The 23,481-nt window shown below is 36.4% G+C and overlaps 3 protein-coding genes across 4 annotated transcripts in view; 2 read left to right on the top strand and 1 right to left on the bottom strand.

Annotated features, from left to right (window-relative positions):
* Positions 1–8,767, top strand: part of LOC125274464 (serine/threonine kinase 11 interacting protein) — a 45,761-nt gene extending 36,994 nt beyond the window's left edge. For both annotated transcript variants that reach the window (XM_048200887.1, XM_048200886.1), the window contains exons 23-26: positions 4,994–5,078; positions 5,305–5,390; positions 7,466–7,674; positions 7,776–8,767. In XM_048200887.1, the coding sequence (XP_048056844.1) occupies positions 4,994–5,078; positions 5,305–5,390; positions 7,466–7,674; positions 7,776–7,904 (509 nt within the window). In that variant the 3' untranslated portion in view covers positions 7,905–8,767. The remainder of the gene's footprint in view (positions 1–4,993; positions 5,079–5,304; positions 5,391–7,465; positions 7,675–7,775) is intronic.
* Positions 8,768–10,440: 1,673 nt separating this feature from the next.
* Positions 10,441–19,600, top strand: gjc4a.1 (gap junction protein gamma 4a.1). The gene is made up of 3 exons (XM_048200885.1): positions 10,441–10,704; positions 14,575–15,767; positions 18,204–19,600. Exon 2 carries the CDS (start codon positions 14,605–14,607, stop codon positions 15,697–15,699), a length of 1,095 nt encoding a protein of 364 aa, XP_048056842.1. The 5' UTR covers positions 10,441–10,704; positions 14,575–14,604; the 3' UTR covers positions 15,700–15,767; positions 18,204–19,600.
* Positions 19,601–20,463: 863 nt separating this feature from the next.
* On the bottom strand, positions 20,464–23,481 carry inha (inhibin subunit alpha). Its single transcript, XM_048198497.1, has 2 exons — positions 22,981–23,481; positions 20,464–21,516 (listed from the first exon to the last, which is right to left on the bottom strand). The coding sequence occupies exons 1-2, from the start codon at positions 23,288–23,290 to the stop codon at positions 20,783–20,785; spliced, it is 1,044 nt and encodes a 347-aa protein (XP_048054454.1). The 5' UTR covers positions 23,291–23,481; the 3' UTR covers positions 20,464–20,782.

The raw sequence follows: 23,481 nt of genomic DNA, 5'->3' as shown, positions 1-23,481 counted from the left end.
AGAGAATTGCGATGCATTCTTAAAATCTCAAATCCATCCAGAATCATTTATCGATTTATTGCAATGATTTATTGTCCCAACCCTAGGCGATATACTGTTAGTGAACATCCCGGCGACGGCCACATGTTTATAAGAATATGTAAAAATGTGCTGTGAACTTTCCTCTCAATAACAAAGTAAACACAACAAAAATGACAGCATTGAGAAAACGGTAGTTAAGAAAGTATCTGATCATAGCAATAGTCATATCACGTTATTTATAAAGTACTTTGTTAAAAAGCAACCAGCTTTACAGTATTAAACATGAGCAACAGTGTAGAATTACAGCTAAACAGTTTTTTCTATAAAGCGTCTCTGCAGTGTGTTTATGTTTTTACTCGCGGATGTCTGACCTTGAGGGACTGAACAGAAGAAATAAACCAGAGAAGATTTTCACGTCAAAGAAGGCGGAGCCTCAGCACACACCTACCGATTACATAATCGCCATGGACCAATGGGAGTTCGAAAGTTTTTACCAGCCAGAGCAAACTTTTCCGGAAAGCTGTTTTGAACACCAAACAAACTTTGTTTTGGTCTAATTTTGTTGAAATTACGTCGTTCTTAGCTTGAAGTATATTCTGTTTTCAAAGCTGTAACACTAAGTTTTCTGAGGCCTGAATGATAATGTCCATATTTAATAACAGTAAAAAAAATGAGAATGCTGTTTTCTGTGTCTTTGAGAACTTGAAAAAGCAGATTAACAGAGGGTGTGTCTTATGACTCATTTATTGTGGACTTTCTTTTACAAACTAAAGCCAAACATACGCTACATTTCTGAAGATATCTGTCCGGTGTACAGGTCTCAAAGGTGACGCAATTGCTGAATTTGACACAGTTTCATATCACAATGTGCCCTTTCATTTGGTCACTTTGGCGTTGCGTCATTAGCTGATGCTAACCCCACCCAGGAGTGATGATCTCTAAAGCACGTACCATGTTCACACCAATTCATTGGCGAATGGAGCTCTACAGTAGCTCTTTTCCTCAGGTGCACATCTTGACCAATATAACTGAAGCCCAGCACCATTTTATCCAGATTTTCAGAGTTACTCTTGAGAGCCCATCATTTCCTCATCTTTGTCATCATTCAGGATTAGTTTCCCCATTTTTCTCCAAAATGGAGTCAGCGTTACAGCTAAATAAATAATATTTACCTTGTTGAGTTTGCACTCTGTATTGAACATGATGCAATAAAAAGACTGTATACCATAAAATAATAGAAAAAAACATCTTTCTATTGAAGATATAAAGCCCTCGTGGGCTGAATGCAAATCAACCAGTTTAGTTTTTAGGAAAATGACTAGTCTGATGAATGCTTCACTGAAATGAGTCCATCAGAGCAGTCAATCAATCAACATCTGATTCACTTAGTGAACTGATGGGCATTTTGAATTGTGTCAAAATCATTACTGGCTTATAAACAGGGATCTACACACCCAATTTGACTCACTGACAACAATGACAGCTTAGTTTGCATTTTAACATGAGCATGCATTTTGGTTCTAAGATTGGGTCCATTACACAGATCCCCACCCATCAAAGCAAATAATGTGATTCAGGTTGGACTGTGCTGAGACAAGCTTTTTGGCCAATTCCTAATTGGCCTTATTAGAGTCATCAGAAAGAAAGGCATATGAAAAACGTCCAAAGGGGACATCAGTTTAGTTTATATACAGTATACAGTGCCCATTCACACAGAATGCATGCATTTTGTGGTTAAAAACGCGAGGCGCAGGGCAGTGAAATGCTTAACGTAAGAACTACATAACACGTCATAAGAACATAATCACACCTATTATTTAAAATTTGTAATCATAAAAATATTTTCAGTTGAAGCTTCAAATTAATGCGGAAACAACATAATGACAATATTTTAAACATTTGTTTAATGGCGTCTTTGAAGGTCAGTTTCATCCATACCGATACTGATGCCCAGCCTAATCAGAATCACAAAATACGTTTTAATTTAAGTGAATTTAAAACAATACTCACATAAACCCATTATAATACATGTCACATTTAGCAGTGTAGTGTGTTTGGTGATGTTTCTGTCCGTCAGTACCCTGTTTGAATGAGAGCTGTCAGTTTTTTCCCCACTTTAAAGCTTATTTTACATTTACACAATAAATACGTGAATACAATTACAGTGATTTGGTATTAATATTTTTTATGGGAGGATTGATCCATGAACATATACTGTAACACTGGCCAAAGGACGTGGGGAAAAGACATTCACATAATTATTTCAGGAGCTGCGTTAATTAATTGTAATGCATTAAACAGTAAACAATCACACAAAAAGTGTGATATTGTTCCCAGGCCTAATATATCATTGAATTACATGCAGTAATGAAACTTTGCATGTGTCATTGAAACCATGCAATATAAATTTTGATTGATTTTCAACACAACATGTTAGTCAATAGTTACAGTAAAAGCAGTTGGTAAGCAAATAATTCATTCTTCTTAAAGGATTAGTTCACTTCAGAATAAAATTTCCTGGTTTACTCACCCCCATGTTATCCAAGATCTTTGTCTTTCTTTCTTCAGTGGAAAAGAAATGAAGGTTTTTGAGGAAAACATTCCAGGATTTTTCTCCATATAGTGGACTTCACTGGGGTTCAACGGGTTGAAGGTCCGAATGTCAGTTTCAGTGCAGCTTCAAAGAGCTCTACATGATCCCAGACGAGGAATAAGAGTCTTATCTATATCTATATATATAAATAACGTAATGCGTGGCACAGTGCAAGACGAGCATTTGTGGTAAAAAGTGTATAATTTTTATTTATTTTAGAAAATGACTGATGGTTTCACTAGATGAGACTCTTATTCCTCGTCTGGGATCATGTAGAGCTCTTTGAAGCTGCACTGAAACTGACATTTGGACCTTCAACCCGTTGAACCCCAGTGAAGTCCACTATATGGAGAAAATCCTGGAATGTTTTCCTCAAAAACCTTCATTTCTTTTCCACTGAAGAAAGAAAGACATGAACATCTTGGATGACATGGGGGTGAGTAAATTATCAGGAAATTTTAATTCTGAAGTGAACGAATCCTTTAAGGACAAAATGTCTAAAATTATCAACAAATATTATTTTGTCTTTTTTTTTTTTTCAATCAGAATGTTCCTATAATTTTTGCTTTCAGCTTTATTTTACCATGAAGGTGGTTTAATGACACCTTTTTTTCTCATTTTGTTTAAAGGGTTAGTTCACCCAAAAATTTAATTCGTCATTAATTACTCATCCTCATGTCGTTCCACACCCATAAGACCTTCGTTCATCTTCAAAACACAAATTAAGATATTTTTTGATGAAATCTGAGAGCTTTCTGATCTCCCTATAGACAGCAATATAATCAACACTTTCAAGGTCCAGAAAGGTACTAAAGACATAGTTAAAACAGTCATGTGACTGCAGTGGTTCAACCTTAATGTTATGAAGCGATGAGAATACTTTTTGTGTGCAAAAAAAAGAAAGAAAAAAAACTTTATTCAACAATTCCTTCTCTTCTCCTTCTGTCAGTCTCTTTCGCTGTTGATGTGACCACTCCAGTCACATGACTGTTTTAACGATGTCTTTAGTACCTTTCTGGACCTTGAAAGTGTTGATTATATTGCTGTCTATGGACGAGTCATAAACCTCTCAGATTTCATCAAAAATATCTTAGTTTGTGTTCTAAAGATGAGCAAAGGTCTTACAGGTGTGGAACGACATGAGGGTGAGTCATTAATGACAGAAATTTCATTTTTGGGTGAACTAACCCTTGAAGGGTTTTCCCACCTGTGCCTCACTTTTGATTTCAAAGTGTGTGCAACCTATTTAATTATACTAAATTATTTGATTAAATTTAATGACTCAATTATGTGAACATGTATTAAAGGTGCAATATGTAAGAATTTTGCAGTAAAACATCCAAAAACCACTAGGCCAGTGTTATATATTTTGTTCACTTGAGTACTTACAATATCCCAAATGTTTGCAACTATTTGTAAATCGTGAGAAAATTGCTATTTTAACCAAGGCTCCGGGACGTGTGAGGAGTCGCTTGTCAATTGCGTCATACCCGCGTTAACCTCGGTTTCCGGTTTATTTTGTAGAAACCATGGAAACACCAAAGACGCTTTAATATTTACATGTTTTAATAGACAAGGGAACAACTGTTTTGATATATTTATAGACAGAAAACTAATTGTTGTTATATAGCTCAACATGTTTAGTCTTGTTTAAATCTAATTTTCTTGATGTTTAGCGAGTACCATGCTTTACCATGCCTCAGAGAAAAACACTATTTTGTCAAGTAGCTAACATAGCATAATCAGATGCAGCTTTATTTTTAGTAACAGTAATACAGCATTTTCTCCATCATACAATACGTTTTAAAATGAATTGCATGCCATTTATCAACACAAGCCATCCAGCATTTAATATGATATTGTAAAATCGATCTATCTTACTGCAGTGTGTAACAGTGTCTCACAGCAGCCGCCGAGCGAACGCACAGAGTAACGCTATAACATCATTTTCAACACTCTCAAATGTATCTAATATGATAAACAGAGCTGCGTTACCTCAAACTCATGACCGGAAAAGCGTAAGCAGCGCCGGCGACTGTGTCATAATAAAAGTCCCGCTGCTCGTGAGGCGTGTGTTGCGCAATCGCTCCAGTAACGTTAATAATCACATCCATGAACATGATTTCTGCCTGACTCCAATCCCTATTCTTTTGCACCGTTCGTTGAGGTGAAGACCACATGTCCCAAGATTCTGCGCTCAAACTTGGCGTCATCAAGCTACGCCTTTGTTTTGAATAGGCCTCTAGCGACCTCTAGCGGACAGAAAATATTACATATTGCACCTTTAAAACTATTTTAAAGTCTTTCATTTTGAGTTTAGAGTGTGTGAAGAAATTGTGCAGATATTCTTTCTAACTAGAGCTCTTTGTTTTCATGCAGAAATTGCAAGGGAATTGGCCCCAAAGTCCGACAGCAAGCTGAAGGGAATCTCCACCACCCGACTCGACCCACAGCACCACCTCTGGTATGCAGTGCAAACAAGCAGGCATTTTTGCTTTCCGACTCCTTCTCTCTTTATCTCTGCCTCAGGCGTTTAATTTTTTTTGTCTCCCTATCCTAGCCAAACCCCAGCATTAATGCATAAAATGTGTGTGAATGGCAATAAAGAAGACACACAGTTTAAATGGTTAATTGCAAGGTATGCATATTATCCCAACAGATTTTTAAATCCTGATCTGTGTGTCCTATAGGCATCTAGTCTGTGAGGACACCCGGCCATGTGATAAAGAAGACAGCCATCCTCCTTTCCGGTACCTCTTGGCATTTCTTCAGCAAGGTGAGTGTTTATGTTCTCCAAGATGGAGATTGGCAAGCTTTTACCTGCTTCGCCCAAAATGTTTCTGTTGCTAGAGCCACAAGAAAAATACGAGGAATGATATGGGAAAATTATATGGTGACTACAGCATGTGATGACTTGCCTGTAACGTGAAGGAGCCACAAATGGTTAGGGTAGCAGAACATGTAGTTGCAGACTCAAAGACTCAAATTTATATCTGATGCATTAATCCAGAATTAGAGATTATTAGACTAAATAAAGCTTGAGACGGGTGTGATGTTCACCTTTAGGGAATTTATGGTCGGGTTTGTAGCACATGAACCATTCCATTCAATTTAAACTGTGATTCACACATTGCAGTTACAGGTCTTTGATGATTCATGCACACTTTCATCAGATCACTGTGGGAAATAGCACTGCTCAGGTTAACACTAGGACACAAAGGTATATGTATATCAGCACTTGCTTTTGTTAGGGTCCTGCTGTTATGCTTGGAACCAAAATCTGAGGTATTGATGGAAAAAGGGAGAGTCACAGAAAACAGATTTATCTCATTCTTCTTGAGAGAGTGATCTGACTGTGAGCGGCTGGTTCAGATTTCAAGAGCCTCAGACCCCTGCCGGCAGCCGACTCTCCTCCAGAAACCCCCTATGGAAAGGGCTCGCAGCAGGCTAGACTTGTGATGTGATAAGCATTCAGCTGGTGAGACCAAACCCAGGAAACAATCTTACAGTGAATTTAAAAAGACAGGAACATCCTGAACATCACTCATGCTGTCTTTTTCTCCTGTGAAAATAATGTTTTGGCTCAACAACAACTACAACAAAAACTAGTGCAACAAGCTGCATCAGTTTTTTTGAGTTATGACAACTTTGAGTGAATTTACGTTCAACCAACAAGCTACATTGAGTTAGAGGAACTTGATCATTTGTAGCATAAACACAAATTTTTAAGTTGATTACGCAAAAAAATGATGTTGCCTTCTATTTCAGTTCAAATCAACAGCTATCATTTGTCGATAAAATTTCTCAAATGTCTACACAATCTTTTTCTGTTTATTTTTTTTAGCACATAAAATCTATATCGATAGTTCAAATGTTGCAAAAATATGTTTGGAAACACTTTTTGTCGAGAAAAGGGGCTTTAATGCAAATAAATGTGGTGTCACATGACAGAATTAGCCTACACAGTAAAATCCCCCGAGTTAAATCAACTCTGCTCAGAGTACATATGGTTCCTCTCTAAATAGTGTTAAAGTAACACTGAAGCAGTTAAAGTTAAAGTTAATGAGATAATTAAGCAATTAATAAGGCTGTGATTGAAGTCAGTTGTAGTTCTTGTGTTTCTCTTTTCATCAGTGATTCTGCTTGTTAACAGCAGGTGTTCATCACTAATGCACAGTCATCACTTAATTAATTGCTTAATTATCTCATTAACTTTAACTCTGCTTCAGTGTTACAGTGCTGTGTCTTCTTCTACTGGTGTGCATCTGGGAGAACTGCATTACAGTGCCACACTGGTCAAACCGCATTATTGCAGGCCCTTACAATAGATAATAAGTGATCAAAAGGCTATTTGCCAAAAAAAAAAAAAATAGTTGTCAACAATTTTTTGTTGTCGATAATCCCTAGCGACAACTAAGACTTTGCAAGATTTAGATCCAGAGTTTATTTTTTCTTGCTCAGAAGGTTAGATATTTTGCAGTCTTTTTGTTGCCTAACTTTTGTAACGTTATTTGTTTTAAAACTATATTTTCAATGAGTCAAAATAACAAAGGCAGATTCCTACTCATTTTAAATTGTCGTTTCTCTTTGGTGGCCATGAATCTTGACATCATTAGTGACATTTGCTCTGATAAAACCATCGTCTGTATCCACAGATGCACCAGTTCAGCTCAAATCATTATATTCATCCATGCTGAAAAGCCCAACTCACGTAACCAAAACAGTGATCTTTTTGACCACTAGTGGGCCAAATCTTCCACACTCCAACTACTGTTGGTGTCACAAAAAGGGTAAAAAGTTTTCTTGTTGGGACAAAAGTATTTGACAATGTTGGTCTTTCTGTTTTCTTAGATGGCTCTTTGGACTCTGTGAGTGTTCTAGCCACCAATGAAATGCTGTTTCTCCTTGATGAAGACCACCAATGGAGCAAGAGTCAACCTGAGGGCGAGACGAGCAGTGGGAAGGTGACCGTTCGAGAAACTCAGCCAATCAGTTGCCTTAGTTCCGTTCATCTGTTCTCATCCAATCCATGCCAGATGGACCTAAAGCTTTATGATGAGGTGTGTGCATCTTTACATGTTCTTACCTAATCCACAGAGAACATTAAATACTGACTACTATATGGACAGAATAAATGGAGGTTGTTTAATTTTTTTCACAGATGGCCAAGAAAGAAAAGACATGGTCTTTACATGCTGAAGATGAAGAGCTGGTACAAGACCTGGTGGAATGGATCACAAATCAGTGGGAAACCATGTTTGGTGTCAAACTGGCTACTATCAAGCAGTAACCTCTATCCACGGTGTAAAGAAAAGCACCTTTACATCATGACGATTCCTGCCTCAATCTGCCTACTTTTAATCTGTATTACTGTATCTTAGTGTAAATGTCTCCATATTATCCTCACAAATTCCCTTTTGTTGTGATAATGTCTTTGTGCAAATCGTGCAGTAACAAAGAGTGTCTTTTTGACTTTGTACAGCAAAACACCAACACACCTCATAATACATAACTATGCATGCACTTACAATTGATTTTATTGATTTCTGTAGATGAATTGAAGGAGTATTTGTTTCTCAGGGTGAAAAGCCTCAGAACGGTTCATATTTGGGTTTTACAGGTCAGAGGATAATAACAAAGTGCTGGTGGTGTTAATGCAGCGTTAGCTGTTAAGACATGTTGCTGAACTGTAAATGTGTTCACATTATGTTCTATGATGAGCTTGCACTTGAAATAATTAGTGTTGATTTGTTTTATAAGCATAAATGTAGCTCATAAATGTAAAGTTTAATAATAGTTGTCTTTTCCCCAAAGTTACAAAATATTCTGTTCCAGCACTTTTATAGAGAGCGTAAAAAGGGAGCGAGTGACTACACTTTAAAATGTAATGGTCACGAGAAAGGAAATGGATGAGAAGAGACTGAGAGGAATATTTGCAGTTTTGTGCCAAGTCATTTGTGTTGTTCAGACGTTCTGTGCTTTTATTTCTTTATAACTGGTCTAAAAGTAGTGAAATGGCACATTGTTGTTAGCATATTATCAGTCAATTTGAAATGTATTTAATGTGTATTTATTTATCTTTGTACTGGTCTCCAGTAGGGAAACATGATAACTTTTATTTTTGTAAACATAATAAACTCTTCAAGTCTTTCACATCTTATTGTTATGTCCGACGATGAGAGAGGATATGAGAATGATTATTGCACACAAGTTGGTAATTATTTTTTGCCAATTTCAAGTATTTTGTGCAATGATGCATATTTTGTGATATAGGTTAAGTGTTTTATGTTATGACACATAAATTATTTATACAGTAATTCTTACACTCACCTCTTTTCAGTCTATTATGATGAAAGTTACTTTTTTTAATTCAGCAGACGTGTAGAAATGGCAGCACAGAAATGTTTTCTCTATATGAACATGCAGACATCCGGGTTTTGCACTGCTCTTTCAGTATATACAATATTCCTGTGGAGCAAGTTTTGCATAGACATGTCAAGCCCATCGTTCACATAAGCTTTATGTTAAGCAATAGTGTGTGTTTGTGATTCATATTTACAGGAAAATGAATGCCACTTACTTTCTCTTAAATATTATTTTAAATGAAATGAAAGAGACAAAAATCTTGAATATTACAGCCTTTAAAAGATGCATCTTGGCTATTATATTTCCGGGATTGCTTTTCTTGGATGCTGACATGTGACCCTGGAGCACAAAACCGGTCATAAATCACACAGGTATATTTGTAGCAATAACCAACAATACATTGTATAGGTCAAAATTATTTATTTTTTCTTTTATGCCAAACATCATTAGGATATTAAGTAAAGATAATGTTTTTGTGAGTAGATATGCATTGCTAAGGACTTCATTTGACAACTTTAAAGATGATTTTCTTAATATTTTGATTTTTTTGCACCCTCAGATTCCAGATTTTCAAATAGTTGTATCTCGACCAAATATTGTCCTAACAAATTATTATTTATTCAGCTTTCAGATAATGTATAAATCACATTTTCAAAAAATAGACCCTTATGACTGGTTTTGTGGTCCAGGCTGTGTGCATTAAAATTCCAGATATGGAATTAAATTTGAGTTAGCAAACAAAAAAAATGAGGTTGATGTGAATATTTTATAAAGTTCATTAAAGATACAGAATTGCAATGTGAATTTGAAGGATATTAAGTAAAGATTATGTTCCATGAAGATATTTTGTAAATTTCCTACTATAAATGTATTAAAAATTTATTTTTTTGTGAGTGGATATGCATAAGGACTTCATTTGGACAACTTTAAAGGTGATTTTCTCAATATTTTGATTTTTTTGCACCCTCAGATTCCAGATTTTCAAATAGTTGCATCTCGAATCAAATATTGTTCTAACAAATTATTATTTATTCAGTTTTCAGATAATGTATAAATCTCAATTTCAAAAAATTGACCCTTATGACTGGTTTTGTGGTCCAGGCTGTGTGCCCTAATTCAGAATGCCTGTTAAATTACATTAAAATTCCAGAATTTGAATTCAATTTGAGTTAGCAAACAAAAAAAAAATGAGGTTGAGGTGAATATTTTATAAAGTTCAGTAAATATACAGAATTGCAATGTGAATTTGAATTAAAAGAAGTAGATTTTAACTAGAAAAAGAAACAAAATTAGACATCAGACAGAAATGGTACTACATAGTTTTATGTTTATTTGATATATCTGATTATTTTTAATAACTTTATTTTTTAGTGGGAACACTTTATTACCTTTGTTGACTTTGTAGGCTATAATTTCCCTTTCTTTCAATGCAGCCACGTGGCCAATTCAGGTCATTTTCCTCAAGAATTGAAAGAGAGCCATTTAATTTTTAAATACTACATTTTACTATTTTACAATATTTACAGTGGAGGGAGTTTTGAGCTCAGGTTTCAGGTTTCAGGTTTAAAGACCTCATGTGTGGGTGTAGAGGAGGATGGATGTTCACGTGGTGGGTGGAAGTTAATTGAGAAGTGAGTGACACGCTGTGCCGGAGTTCTGCTCAAACACAAGCCGAGTCCAACAGCTGAGGACAGGACAGCCTACTAATCACTTGTTAGACGAAGGTATGTGGATGTTTCTGTTGTTTCTTACCTTGTTTAGAGTTTAATGGAGCTGCATTTACCGGTGCAACATGTGACTTTTGAGAACTCAGATTTCATTTCTTTGATATAAAGTTGTCGCGTTTAAAACTTAAAAGAAAGTTTGATCATCTCAGGTCTGTTATGCGCGGTTCTTGTGGATTTTTTTTCTTTTCTTTACCAATGCCTTATAAAACAGCACATTTAATTACTGTGTTGATTATATTAATCATAGCATTTATTTTAGACACGAACTGTGTTCTGAATGTAGGGCTAGGAAAACACCAACAAAAAAGTGTCATTATTATTATTTATACACGAATTTATAGTAGTTTCGTTATAATAAATATATATATATATATATATATATATATATATATATATATATATATATATATATATATATATATATATAATTTTTTATTTTTTTATTTTTTTATTTTTTTCATCTGGTCTAGGAATGTTGCATATACATATAATCATTTAAGCCTCTTTTAGAAAGTTTTACGTCACCATGAGCATTAGGTTATTACTTGTCACTCTTTATGAATACATATTGGAAGTTTTTTCAATACTCTTGCACATGTGTTTGCTAATTCACCCTTTTGTACTGTCATTACTCTAAAGGTCTTGTTAAAACACCTTTTACCTGAAGATAGAATAGTCAGACATCAATGATCATTCCTCATCTGAGATGAAAGACTATATTTTTTGGGATGTTTTCTGAGAGTGCTCCAGCAGTGAAGGTGCTGTTTTAATGTGTCTGTGCCACAAGCCTACACAAATCTTCAGCATGGATCTGTTATTTGATATCAATCAAATCCTGAAATCACTGTAACACAGCACTATATCAGCAACACTTCACTGTTTGAATAGTGGAGTTAAAATGGGAAATGTCTGAGTAGACTACATACCTTCTTCTCTTGACCACAGAACCTCAGTCTTGTCAGATGGTGACCTGTCATGACTTGTCCTTATCTGTGAAGCTCCTGCCCAAGGGTGAGGTTGCTGATGTTGGCAGGCAGTTGTAAAGAGAAGCTACTCAGTACATTTCCATTACATGATGCGATAATAATAATAATGTTCTCATGTTTAAAATGCTGTCATTATAATAATGATAACAATAATAATTTTATATGTAGTTTTAATTTCCTGTTTTTTAGCAATTTATTTTGGCAATATTTCATATTCAGTTACTATCATGTGTAAAATCTTAACTTGTAATGCAGTGAAACTTGGTTTATGTACATCAGATCTGTTGAGAAACTAAAGATTCACTAGTTATTCAGTCTGTTCCTGTAATGCCATCTGTTGGCAGTTAATAAAATTAAGTCAAATAAAATATAATACATTTACATTTCACTAAATGTCACTGAAATATTTATTCAGTCGTTTTTTTTTATCTGGCCCGTGTATTCTAATCCTTTTTATTGAAAGAAAATAAAATATGCACAAATGTCTTTTTTAGTAATGATGTTCTATTAATATATGTGCACTGCATATGTAGAAACTTGTTTCACTCTGACAAACTTCTAAATTCATAAGAATCTACATCTTTATCTATAACTCCAAAATGCATGGAAAATTCAAAAAGTAAATTTAATGGAGACATGCAATAGTTAAGTAATATAACAGTCTTTATGAACTCATTATGGACTTTTTTTCCCACTGGCATGTCATGTAAATTAAAAAAAAAAAAAAAAAAAATGTCAGTGTGATGCAACTGTCTTTTTTTTTTTTTTTTTAGTTATTTATTAAACACATACGGATATTTGACAAGGATAGTTAAGGTTGTAAAATATGTGGTGCAACTACTTTTTTACTGGTTTTACCACATGACATTTTCAAAACTTATCTGAATACAAACAGTGTTTTTTAAATATATATATATATTTTAAATGAACACCCTGTCAACTGGCTGTTTGAGGGTTAAGACTTGGTTTGGGGTTAAGGTTAATAGGTTAATGTTAGTGTAAGGATAGGATTAGGCACTTAGTTGTGATGGTTAAGGTTAGGCTAAGAGGCTATAGATTACATTATATGAATGAATGTCCTCAAGGATATAACGTGTGTATATGTATACTGTATGTGTGTACACACATGTATTGAACACTGACACCTGCTGGTGCTGTAGCTGGTATTTCATCAGCACATATAGTGTTGTCAAAAGTACTAAGTCGGTACTGAAATTGTAAAAATGTGACGACACCAGCATTTCCCCCGAGTGCTGTTGAGCGAATTCTTAAACACATCTGATTGGCCGCTGTGTTCATGTGCTCAACAGATTTGTCTGTGATTGGCTACAGCGATCAGCGCTTCAATAACATGTTGTAAATAGACATATATGTCGCTTGCACAGATACACACAGGAGTGTTTGAAAGCAGGTGTCTATCAGCAGACACCTGCTATCAAACGCTCCCACTTTCAGGCACGTCTGTGTGCTTTCAAACTCTCCCATGCATTGATCATTGTAGCAGACATATATGTTGAGCACGTGAACACAAAGGCCAATCAGAGGTGTTTAAGAAAATGCCTAGGGGAAATGCTGGTATTGTCACATTTTTAAAATTTGCTTCCAAAGTAGGGCTGTGCAATATGGACAGAATAATCATATGAATATTGCAATTGCGATTTTATTTGCGATTGTTGTTTTTGCTTTTTCAAATATGCTACATTCTAAATGTATGCAGTGCACAAGAAGTGCATAAAACATTTCACAATTAAATAACGTAGAATTAACAGCTTGATAAACAGAGATGGCATCTTTTGTCGAGTGTTTGTATTAGTCTTTACTGACGATGTACGCAGGCACCATGTCTTTGCATATATGTTAGGTGATCGCGTCGGTAATTTCTTTGTGCCGTTTTGATCCTTTCCTTTCTCATAAGGTGTGATGCTTGCAAATGCTTGAATGATGGATACTTGTTCAGTCGGTTCAGGCTGGCTTTGAGGTGTGCTTTTGTTAGTTTCGAAGGACTTTGTCGACATGCATTGGTCATACAGTGTTTTTTTTTTTTTTTTTTTTTGTGGTGGAAAAAAGTGCTGGAACAGGTTTGTTGTATTGCCCCGTTTCGTTGAAATAATCTCACAGGTCTTGCAAATTACCTTGCTCTCTGACACATCCTCTCTCCTGAATCCAAAATACTCCAAAATATTCTGAATTAAAATATAAATAAATTAAAAAATAAAATTGCAGTCTTGTGCGATCTAGAAATTGCATGTGCTCAAATCGCGATTGTTTTCATCTTCATCCTTCATCCGGAATGCAGAATCCCAAGCAATATTCAAAAGACAGCTGAAAACTCTTCTCTTTCGTGAGCACTTATCCTCATCCTAAAAAAAAAAAAATTCTATACCTATCCTTTCACTTCCTTTAATCCCTCTTTATTGTAGCTTATGATACTCTGAGCACTGCCTAAAACTTGTTTTGTGAGCACTTCTTGCCTCGTCATGATGACTCGCTTGTTGTATTCCTCACTTGTAAGTCGCTTTGGATAAAAGCGTCTGCCAAATGAATAAATGTAAATGTAAATGCAAATGTTTTGCGATTGCGTTTAATTACACAGCCTTATTCCAAAGACAGTACTTTTGACAACACTACTTCAATAATAATAGAATGTTTTACTGTGTTAAACAAATGGAATTAATATCATGCATTGGTTACTGCATTAATTCTCATTTTACTCAAACATGTTCACCATAATGTGCTGGACTCTTTTTTTCATGTCACCTGCAAAACATGTTTCTGATATTTCTGTTAGCCACAACTGAGGCCATTTACTGTAAGTTTTACTGTTTTTGTGTCCCAATTGAAATGCCTCTATGATCCCACTACCTCTTTCTATCTTGTCCAGATCTGACGGGTCTCTTGTGTTGGTGCCAACATGAGTTGGAGCTTCTTGACGCGCTTGCTTGACGAGATCTCCAACCATTCCACTTTTGTGGGAAAGATCTGGCTCACGCTCCTCATCATCTTCCGAATTGTCCTGACAGTGGTGGGCGGTGAGACCATCTATCAAGATGAACAGAGCAAGTTTGTGTGCAACACGCAACAGCCTGGTTGTGAAAATGTATGCTATGATGCTTTCGCCCCTCTATCGCACGTTCGATTCTGGGTTTTTCAGATTATTATGATCACCACACCATCCATCATGTACCTCGGCTTTGCCATGCACAAAATTGCTCGAATGGCCGATGAGGAATACCGACCACAGAAGCGCAAACTGCTGTCTTTGATTCACCGTGGAATGAGCCGTGACTATGATGAGGTTGATGACATGGGTGAGGAAGCTCCCATGATCTCGGAGGAGGTTGAGCCATCTGAGAAGGATACTAAAGCATCTACGGACAAGTCTGCCGCCGCATCCAATGTTCCAGATACAAAGCATGATGGTCGTCGCCGCATCAAGAGAGACGGTCTTATGAAGGTATATGTGTTACAATTAATCTCTCGTGTTGCCTTTGAGATAGCCTTCCTTTTTGGCCAGTATATTCTGTATGGTTTCGAAGTGGCACCATCATACATTTGCACTCGGAGCCCTTGCCCGCACACGGTGGACTGCTTTGTCTCACGTCCCACTGAAAAGACAATCTTCCTGGTCATCATGTATGTTGTCAGTATACTCTGCCTGGTGTTGACTGTGCTGGAAATCCTTCATCTGGGAATTGGAGGTGTAAGGGACGCAGTCCAAAGTCGATCGACTCGGAGGTTGCCCATGCATCGGCCATCCACATCCACCATCTGTCATCGCCTAGCCAGTGCTCCACCGGGATATCAGACTGTCCTGAAAAAGGACTCTTCTGGCAAGCTTAAGCCTGAATTCATGGGAGACTCTGGACGGGAGTCACTGGGTGATGACAACACTAGCCGTGATATAGACCGTCTACGGAGACACCTGAAAATGGCACAGCAACATCTGGACCAGGCCTACCACGCTGAAGAAGTAGGTGCTTCACATAGAAGCGGTCCTGAACTCTAACAGCATTGCAGTTGAGCAAAACCGACTTAACCTGGCACAGGAGGGCTATGTCAACGCTGAGGAGAAAGGTTAGTTTTGGGCTCCACTTCATTCTTCCACATGCATAAGCAGGGTTTAAAATGAACACCCACCAATGCTTGTTGTGTAATGCTATAAACTCATTAAGGTTCGGTCACAATTACTGTTGCTCGGTGAAAATTTACTCGCCCTCATGTCGTTCCAAACATGTAAGACTTTCATTCATCTTCTGAACACAAATGAAGACATTTTTAATCAAATCTGAGATATTTCTGTCCCTCCATTGACAGTCTATGCAACTACCTATTTGATGCTTCAAAAAATTCATAAAGAGATCGTAAAACTAATCAATATGAATTGAGCGGTTTAGTCTGAATTTTCTAAAGAGAAACAATCGCTTTTATGTGATGAACAGATTGAATTTAGGCTTTTATTCACTTATAAGCATTCATCAACTCACACATCAGTTGTGGTGAACGGAAGCTCAAGCATGTTTTCTTGATGTGCGAAAACAAAAGAAATTTATTCTCGTGTTACGCAGCACGTTTGAGCTTCAGCGAGAACCAATGAGGTTCATTCTCGTGTTACGCGGCACGTTTGAGCTTCAGCAAGAACCAATGAGGTTCATTCTCGTGTTACGCGGCACGTTTGAGCTTCAGCAAGAACCAATGAGGTTCATTCTCGTGTTACGCGGCACGTTTGAGCTTCAGCAAGAACCAATGAGGTTCATTCTCGTGTTACGCGGCACGTTTGAGCTTCAGCAAGAACCAATGAGGTTCATTCTCGTGTTACGCGGCACGTTTGAGCTTCAGCAAGAACCAATGAGGTTCATTCTCGTGTTACGCGGCACGTTTGAGCTTCAGCAAGAACCAATGAGGTTCATTCTCGTGTTACACGGCACGTTTGAGCTTCAGCAAGAACCAACGAGGTTCATTCTCGTGTTACGGAGCACGTTTGAGCTTCAGCAAGAACCAATGAGGTTCATTCTCGTGTTACGCGGCACGTTTGAGCTTCAGCAAGAACCAACGAGGTTCATTCTCGTGTTACGCGGCACGTTTGAGCTTCAGCAAGAACCAACGAGGTTCATTCTTGTGTTACGCAGCGCGTTAGAGCTTCAACAAGAACCAATGAGGTTCATTCTCGTGTTACGCGGCACGTTTGAGCTTCAGCGAGAACCAATGAGGTTCATTCTCGTGTTACGCGGCGCGTTAGAGCTTCAACAAGAACCAATGAGGTTCATTCTCGTGTTACGCAGCGCGTTAGAGCTTCAACAAGAACCAATGAGGTTCATTCTCGTGTTACGCAGCGCGTTAGAGCTTCAACGAGAACCAATGAGGTTCGTTCTCGTGTTAAAGAGCACGTTTGAGCTTCAGCGAGAACCAATGAGGTTCATTCTCGTTACGCGGCGCGTTAGCTTCAACAAGCGAGGTTATTCTCGTGTTAGCAGCGCGTTAGAGCTTCAACAAGAACCAATGAGGTTCATTCTCGTGTTACGCGGCGTTAGAGCTTCAACGAGAACCAATGAGGTTCATTCTCGTGTTACGCGGCACGTTTGAGCTTCAGCGAGAACCAATGAGGTTCATTCTCGTGTTACGCGGCACGTTTGAGCTTCAGCAAACCAATGAGGTTCACCGTGTTAAGCGCGTGAGCTTCAACAAGAACCAATGAGGTCATTCTCGTGTTACGCGGCACGTTTGAGCTTCAGCAAACCAATGAGGTTCACCGTGTTACGCGGCACGTTTGAGCTTCAGCAAGAACCAATGAGGTTCATTCTCACGTTACACAGCACGTTTGAGCTTTTGTGCATTAAGCATGTTCAGTTGAGCTTCTGTTTATGTTCGCTGATCAGTGTTTAAATTTAATTAAATCTGTTCGTCATATAAAGTGATTGTGTATCTTCAGAAAATTTGTATTAAACCGCTCAATTCATATGCATTATTTTTACAATCTCTTGATCTCTATGAACTTTTTAAAGCGTCCGAGTGGTGGTTGCGTAGCTGTCAAGGGAGGGACAGAAAGCTCTCAGATTTCATCAAACATATCTTAATTTGTGTTCTGAAGATGAACAAAAGTCTTACAGGTTTGGAACGTCATGAGGATGAGTAATTAATGACAGCATTTTCATTTTTGGGTGAAATGACCTTTAAGGACATTATGAAATTAAGATAATGTCTGTACTGTACGTTATGTTATGATTGTACTTACAATTAAATACAATTTAATACAAGGGCGTTAAGTGAGTTGAGTCACACCTGAAAATCCGATAACATCAGCAATCTTTGCCCATGTCTGAGCTACTCCATGCTATTGAAGTCAGCTGAAGTGTGTTAAAGATTAGAAAGAGCTGTTTATTATAGATTTTTATTATCATCAGAAATTGCCATGTTTTAATGTGACTTTTTTTGTACCTTATTGCACTCTTTATTTTTGATAATTGATGAATATATAATAAAATATGTATTTTTCTTTTTCTGTTTTTAAAAAAGCTCATGCTTGAAGCGTCTTCTCCTGTTCAGCTGCTCTCCATCAAAAACAACCCTACTCCAGGCTGAGATGCACATTTAGGAGGGCAGTCGTTGACCAGATTCTGTGTTTTTCCTGTTCTTCTGACTCTTCATCGAATGGACTAACTCAAAGATGAGATGCAAATAATGGAGAGCAGTTATTGACAACATTTTGTGTGCGATCCTCTATTTGTATATCAGAAAAAGTGTTATTTACAGTATTAAAACCATAGCTGCCATATATAATGACAAGGAAAATCACCCGTTCTTAAAATCCACACTACTGGATCATTATATCCCAAGCAATTATATCTGCTCACATTGTTTTGTAACAATAGCTCAAGAAGAAAGACCCAATTCTTTACTGTTGTTGATGATATTTTCATTAATGTTAATTATTGTCTGTTTTAGCAAATCAGTATAAATTGAAGCCAGAAACAGTCTTCCTGTTCAGATCAATACAATCCTTGTCTATAAAGCCTGAAGCATTTGTGTATTATGTTATGTCGCTTTTTGATTAGAGTAAAGTCTGCCTGTGTGGTCTGATATTTTTGGAATATTGTCCTGTATGTAAATGTCATATGTTAAGGGAGGTTGCTTTTCACACAGAATTGACATTGTATTAAGAACTTATGAATAAAACTATTGCAATACATGTGCATTTGACCAGATTTCAAAACTACTAAGAACCTGGAAAATGCTTGAATTGTTTATTAAAAGGTTTCATGCTCTGTATTATTATAGAAATTAAAATTTGTGGTGCAAGTATGCAACATGATGTTGCTTTACTTTTAGTATATAATATATACAGTATCTGTGGTTTACATGGGATTTTTTTTTTTTTTTAACTGGATTTCAGATTTTGCAATGATATTATTTAGATGCACGCTATTTGTGTCTTTGTTGGTGATCAAATTAATATTTAAAGAGATATAGTTCACCCAAAAAGGAAACTTTTGTCATAATTTACTCACTCTCAAGTTGTTCCAAACCTGTATACATTTCTTCTTCTGAACACAAAAGATGATGTTTTAACCAAATTGACTTCCATAATATTTTTCTTTCTTTCCCATACTATGGAAGTCAATGGGGCCCATCAGCTGTTTGGTTACCCATATTCTTCAAAATATCTTTTGTGTTCAGCAGGAGACAGAAATTCATACATGTTTTGGAACAACATGAGTAAATGATGAACTATCCCTATAACTCAAAGTTTTACACCTTAAGAAATGAATAGTATTTTGACAAATCTGTTTGAAATTGTGTATACATGAAATGAAGACTCATTTTTATTGTTTGATAAATTCTGATTTCCTTCAATTGTAAGTCATTTTGCGTACTACCATCTGCTAAATGAATAAATATCAGTGGCCTAGAAACACCCGTTATTCTGTATTGAACTGATCCCCCTTCATTTTGGCTGCCATGATGAGATTATATCCATAAAATCCAAATCTGTGACACATAACACTGTTTAATGCTGCTTTAAAAATAAACATGTCCTTTAGTTTCTGAACTTCACCAGTTGACATTTTTTATTTAACTCAACTATTGTATAAAAATGACTATATGTCTGGCTTAAAATGAACCCAAAATTAAATTAAAAATCAGACACATAATTACTAGACAATAATAATCAAAAGGTGAACATTTATTGATAAGCAATTTAATAAATGTTTATTGTTTCATTATTATTCATTAAATGTATTAATAAATGTTTATTAAACATATTAATAAATGTTAATTTCCAACATATTTTGGGTTCATTTTAAGAAAGCAATATAGTAATTTTTAAACAATAGTTGAGTTAAATAAAACATTTTAATAAACATTTAAACCAACCACTGGGCTTGTCCATTTTTAACCCAGCATTTTTTTTGTTTGTTTTGTTGTTTTATTATTTGATTAATATAATTCATAACTGAATGTGACAAGACAAGAAATGTTTTGCATTTTTGACATATTAAGACACAAATAAGAGAAAATATATTTTTAAAAACATTTGCAAGTTGTTTAAACTGATTACTTAATAACTATAATAGACCTGGAACTTTTATTGTTCTTGTTCCCTTTTAATCTTTTAATTATTTAATTCCTTTTAAATAATAATAATAATAAAAAAAAAAAAAAAACAATAACAGAAATTACAGCTTTTATTCTTCTTCTACTATAGCTCATTCACAGGATAACTGTTGAGATAAAAATGAATAAAAAACTATATAATAATGACACGTCTCTTTATCAAACATTTATTCTTTATTGAAATAGGTAAAGTGCATTTTAAAAAATCATGCATGGTTAAGATGCTTTTCTTTCCAAATAGCTGTTTAATTTAGTACAAAATGCTTTATTTCCAAAAAGAAATTAAAAGGTAAAAATCAAATGCTATATATGATCTGTAAAAGTTATTAAGCAAGTTTTTACTTAAACTGTTATTTTTGTATCAACAGAGTTTTCATGTTATTGCAGGGTCACATTTGATAAAGTTAAAGTTACACTTTATCGATCTATCTATCTAAAGTATCCTCTTGATCCACTCAGTATTTTCTTTGATCACAGTGTTAGATGCAGTTGCACTCTTCTGGAATGATGTTAGGCAGGGTCTCGTACTTGAACGAGAATCCCCCGTCGGAGGTGGTGGTGAAGCGCAGGGACTTCATGCTCTCTGGGACGGGCGCGCAGCACTGGCTGATCCCCAGTAGGGTGGTCGTGCGCTCGGCGCTGGAGCAGTTGCCATGGCAGTAGTAAAATGTGAAAGCTTTCGGATGAACAATCCAGTTGTCCCAGCCAAGATCCTCGAAGGAGATTTCTATCTGTTTTCTTCTGCAGTCTGCGTCCTCAGAAGCAGGTCTCATGAGCTTTTCGATAGCAGCGGGTGACCAGGGGATTTTGGGTGCCCTGCGGGAGCGGTCAGGGCCACTTGAGCGGGTGTGGAGGTGCAGAAAGGGAGTTTTATCTTCTGAATCGTAGCAGCTGCAGGACGGGCAGCGGACCTGCAGCATGAAAGGACCATCAGCCATGGCAGTGTGGAGATGGACATCCAACTTATAGGTGATCCAGCCGTCAGGGCTGCGTTTGATTGGACTGTCAGATGCCTGGAGCAGCTCCTGGTGAGGAGTGAGAATGAACAGGGGTGCCGAGATGTTTCTGGAAGCGATGGCCTCTCCGGCATAGAACCAGAAGTGGGCAGACGTGATGGCGGAGTCCAGGCTGTCCAGAGAGGGCTGGAAGTAGTAAGTAAAGTGACGGGATGCAGCATCAGAGGAGTGATCAGGCATATCCTTGCAAGTAGACTCTGAAAGTTAATAAGAAAGCTCATGAAATGATGTCAACATGGCAAGATAACTTGCTTTAAAATATGATTTAACCCTCATATTCTCCTCATTTCACCCCACACTTCTCTTTGGGGTCCATACCTACGCATTTACAGAACGATTGGAAAAAAAACTATTTAAAAAAAAAAATATATACAAATTATATATTTTTTTATTTACTTCTCAACTATACATTTATGCTGTGTTTTGGGGGATATATTTTTTTTTTAGGGGGGGGGTTTTTATTATTATTACCTATTTACTGCAGCTACACCATTAGCGTGCATATGAAATATTACATTTTTCTGGAAAAAATACTTTAATGATGATTTAAAATAAATATAAGTTGTTTCGACAATATATATCCAGCAGAGGGCCATAGAGATATGAAAATGTCAGCACAGAAATTAAGGTCTAGTACTGGAGCACAAATGCAATTTAGAACAAACATTCTCACTCACACACACACACACACACACACACACACACACACACACACACACACACACACACGTGCGCACACACGCACACACACACTTGCTTATTGCTATTGGTTGTATTTACATATATTTTTAAAAATAATTTCTTATTGGATATTTAATGTTTTTTTGTTTTGTTTTTTTAACTTTTGATTTATTGAAATAAATATTTTAAATTTTTTTAGTGTCATTTTAATTACATTTTTGGCAAATCAAATTCTAAACTTTCACAAAAATGTTTATTTTTATGTATTTTATTGTTTAAAAATAAATGTTCAGAAAATACATTATATATATATATATCTTATGATCAGTTGGCCACATCCAAAACAATTAATGGATTTCTGACAGATTTATTTATTTATTTAAAAAAAATAAAAAAAAATAAAATAAAGAATAAAAAACGTTCCCATCCATTTTCAATGTGGGGACCCTGAAGACCACGAGTGTGACTTTTTTTCTTTCTTTTTTTTAACATACCTTCAGAACAACCAAATCAAGCCCATTTTTTGTGTGTTTAGATAGATAATGTAACAGAAGATCTTATGTCACTGAGATGAAGGGAACTAATGATTTCAGCTTTAGGTGGATCAATGTCTCCAAGATAAAGAAAATAAAAAGTTAAGTTCTTAGAAATGAATGCTTTCACTTCATGTTGGTTTCGTATGGTTTTGAAAAGCTTTTAAACCATTTTTAGCAAGCGCTTTAAATTTTATGACTCTAAAAATGTCATGTGGTGTAACTAAATATCTTTATGTTTTTGGAAGTCACACCCATGAGGATCTTGCAGGGGTCCTTTCTTTTTATTATTATTTTTTAATTTCATTTCTTTATTATTTTTTTGCACGTCTTGTTGCTTCACACCACATGATGATTTGACTGACGACTCTAAAAAATATTTACAAGTATTGAAGCTGTTTGTTAATATTTCCCTAAGAAAGCTATTGAAGAATTAAACAAGCTTACCTGAGCCTGGAAACAGAATGACCTGTGAGGACTCCTGATGGCGTCTTCTTTCCACTCGTGTCTCCCTCTTCATTCGTGAAGCTGCATGCTGGCCGACTCTGTCCACCGCCGGCCTCGTTGGCAGCTGCAGCACCGGCAGAGGAGGCTCATCCATCCCCAAACCTTCTAAGATCCGTCTTTTCAGCCAGCCAAGAACCATGTCACGCGGTAATTCATCGTCCTGACAGGCCTGGACCAGAGGAGGTGAAAACAAAGTCCACAGCATCAGGACACAAGCACACGAAGACAAAACGCTGGTCCATGTCAACATCCTAAAAACTCAACAGAGGTTAAACGCACACTGACAATGACAAAAAAGGAGTAAAAAAGCTCAGGTTTAGTGTCTTCTCTCTTGCAGATCTGTTGTAGAAGAAGTCTAACAGTTTTTTACACTTCAGCAAATGGCAAGCGTTGTTTGGGTTCATGCTATCACAGTCTGGACATGATAAAACAGCTTCTGAG

Source organism: Megalobrama amblycephala, linkage group LG8 (genome assembly GCF_018812025.1).
Source record: "Megalobrama amblycephala isolate DHTTF-2021 linkage group LG8, ASM1881202v1, whole genome shotgun sequence".
In the NCBI taxonomy this organism is placed as follows: domain Eukaryota; kingdom Metazoa; phylum Chordata; class Actinopteri; order Cypriniformes; family Xenocyprididae; genus Megalobrama; species Megalobrama amblycephala.
Note: the sequence above shows the minus strand (reverse complement) of the source record. Positions and strands in the feature narration are given on the sequence as shown.

Bases quoted from the DNA above. Each gene is read 5' to 3' on its own strand.
- gjc4a.1 (XM_048200885.1), top strand. From the start codon at position 14,605: ATGAGTTGGAGCTTCTTGACGCGCTTGCTTGACGAGATCTCCAACCAT.
- inha (XM_048198497.1), bottom strand. From the start codon at position 23,290: ATGTTGACATGGACCAGCGTTTTGTCTTCGTGTGCTTGTGTCCTGATG. The intron at 21,517-22,980 runs GTAAGCTTGTTT...ATTAACTTTCAG, and splicing joins CATTCTGTTTCCAGGCTCAG to AGTCTACTTGCAAGGATATG.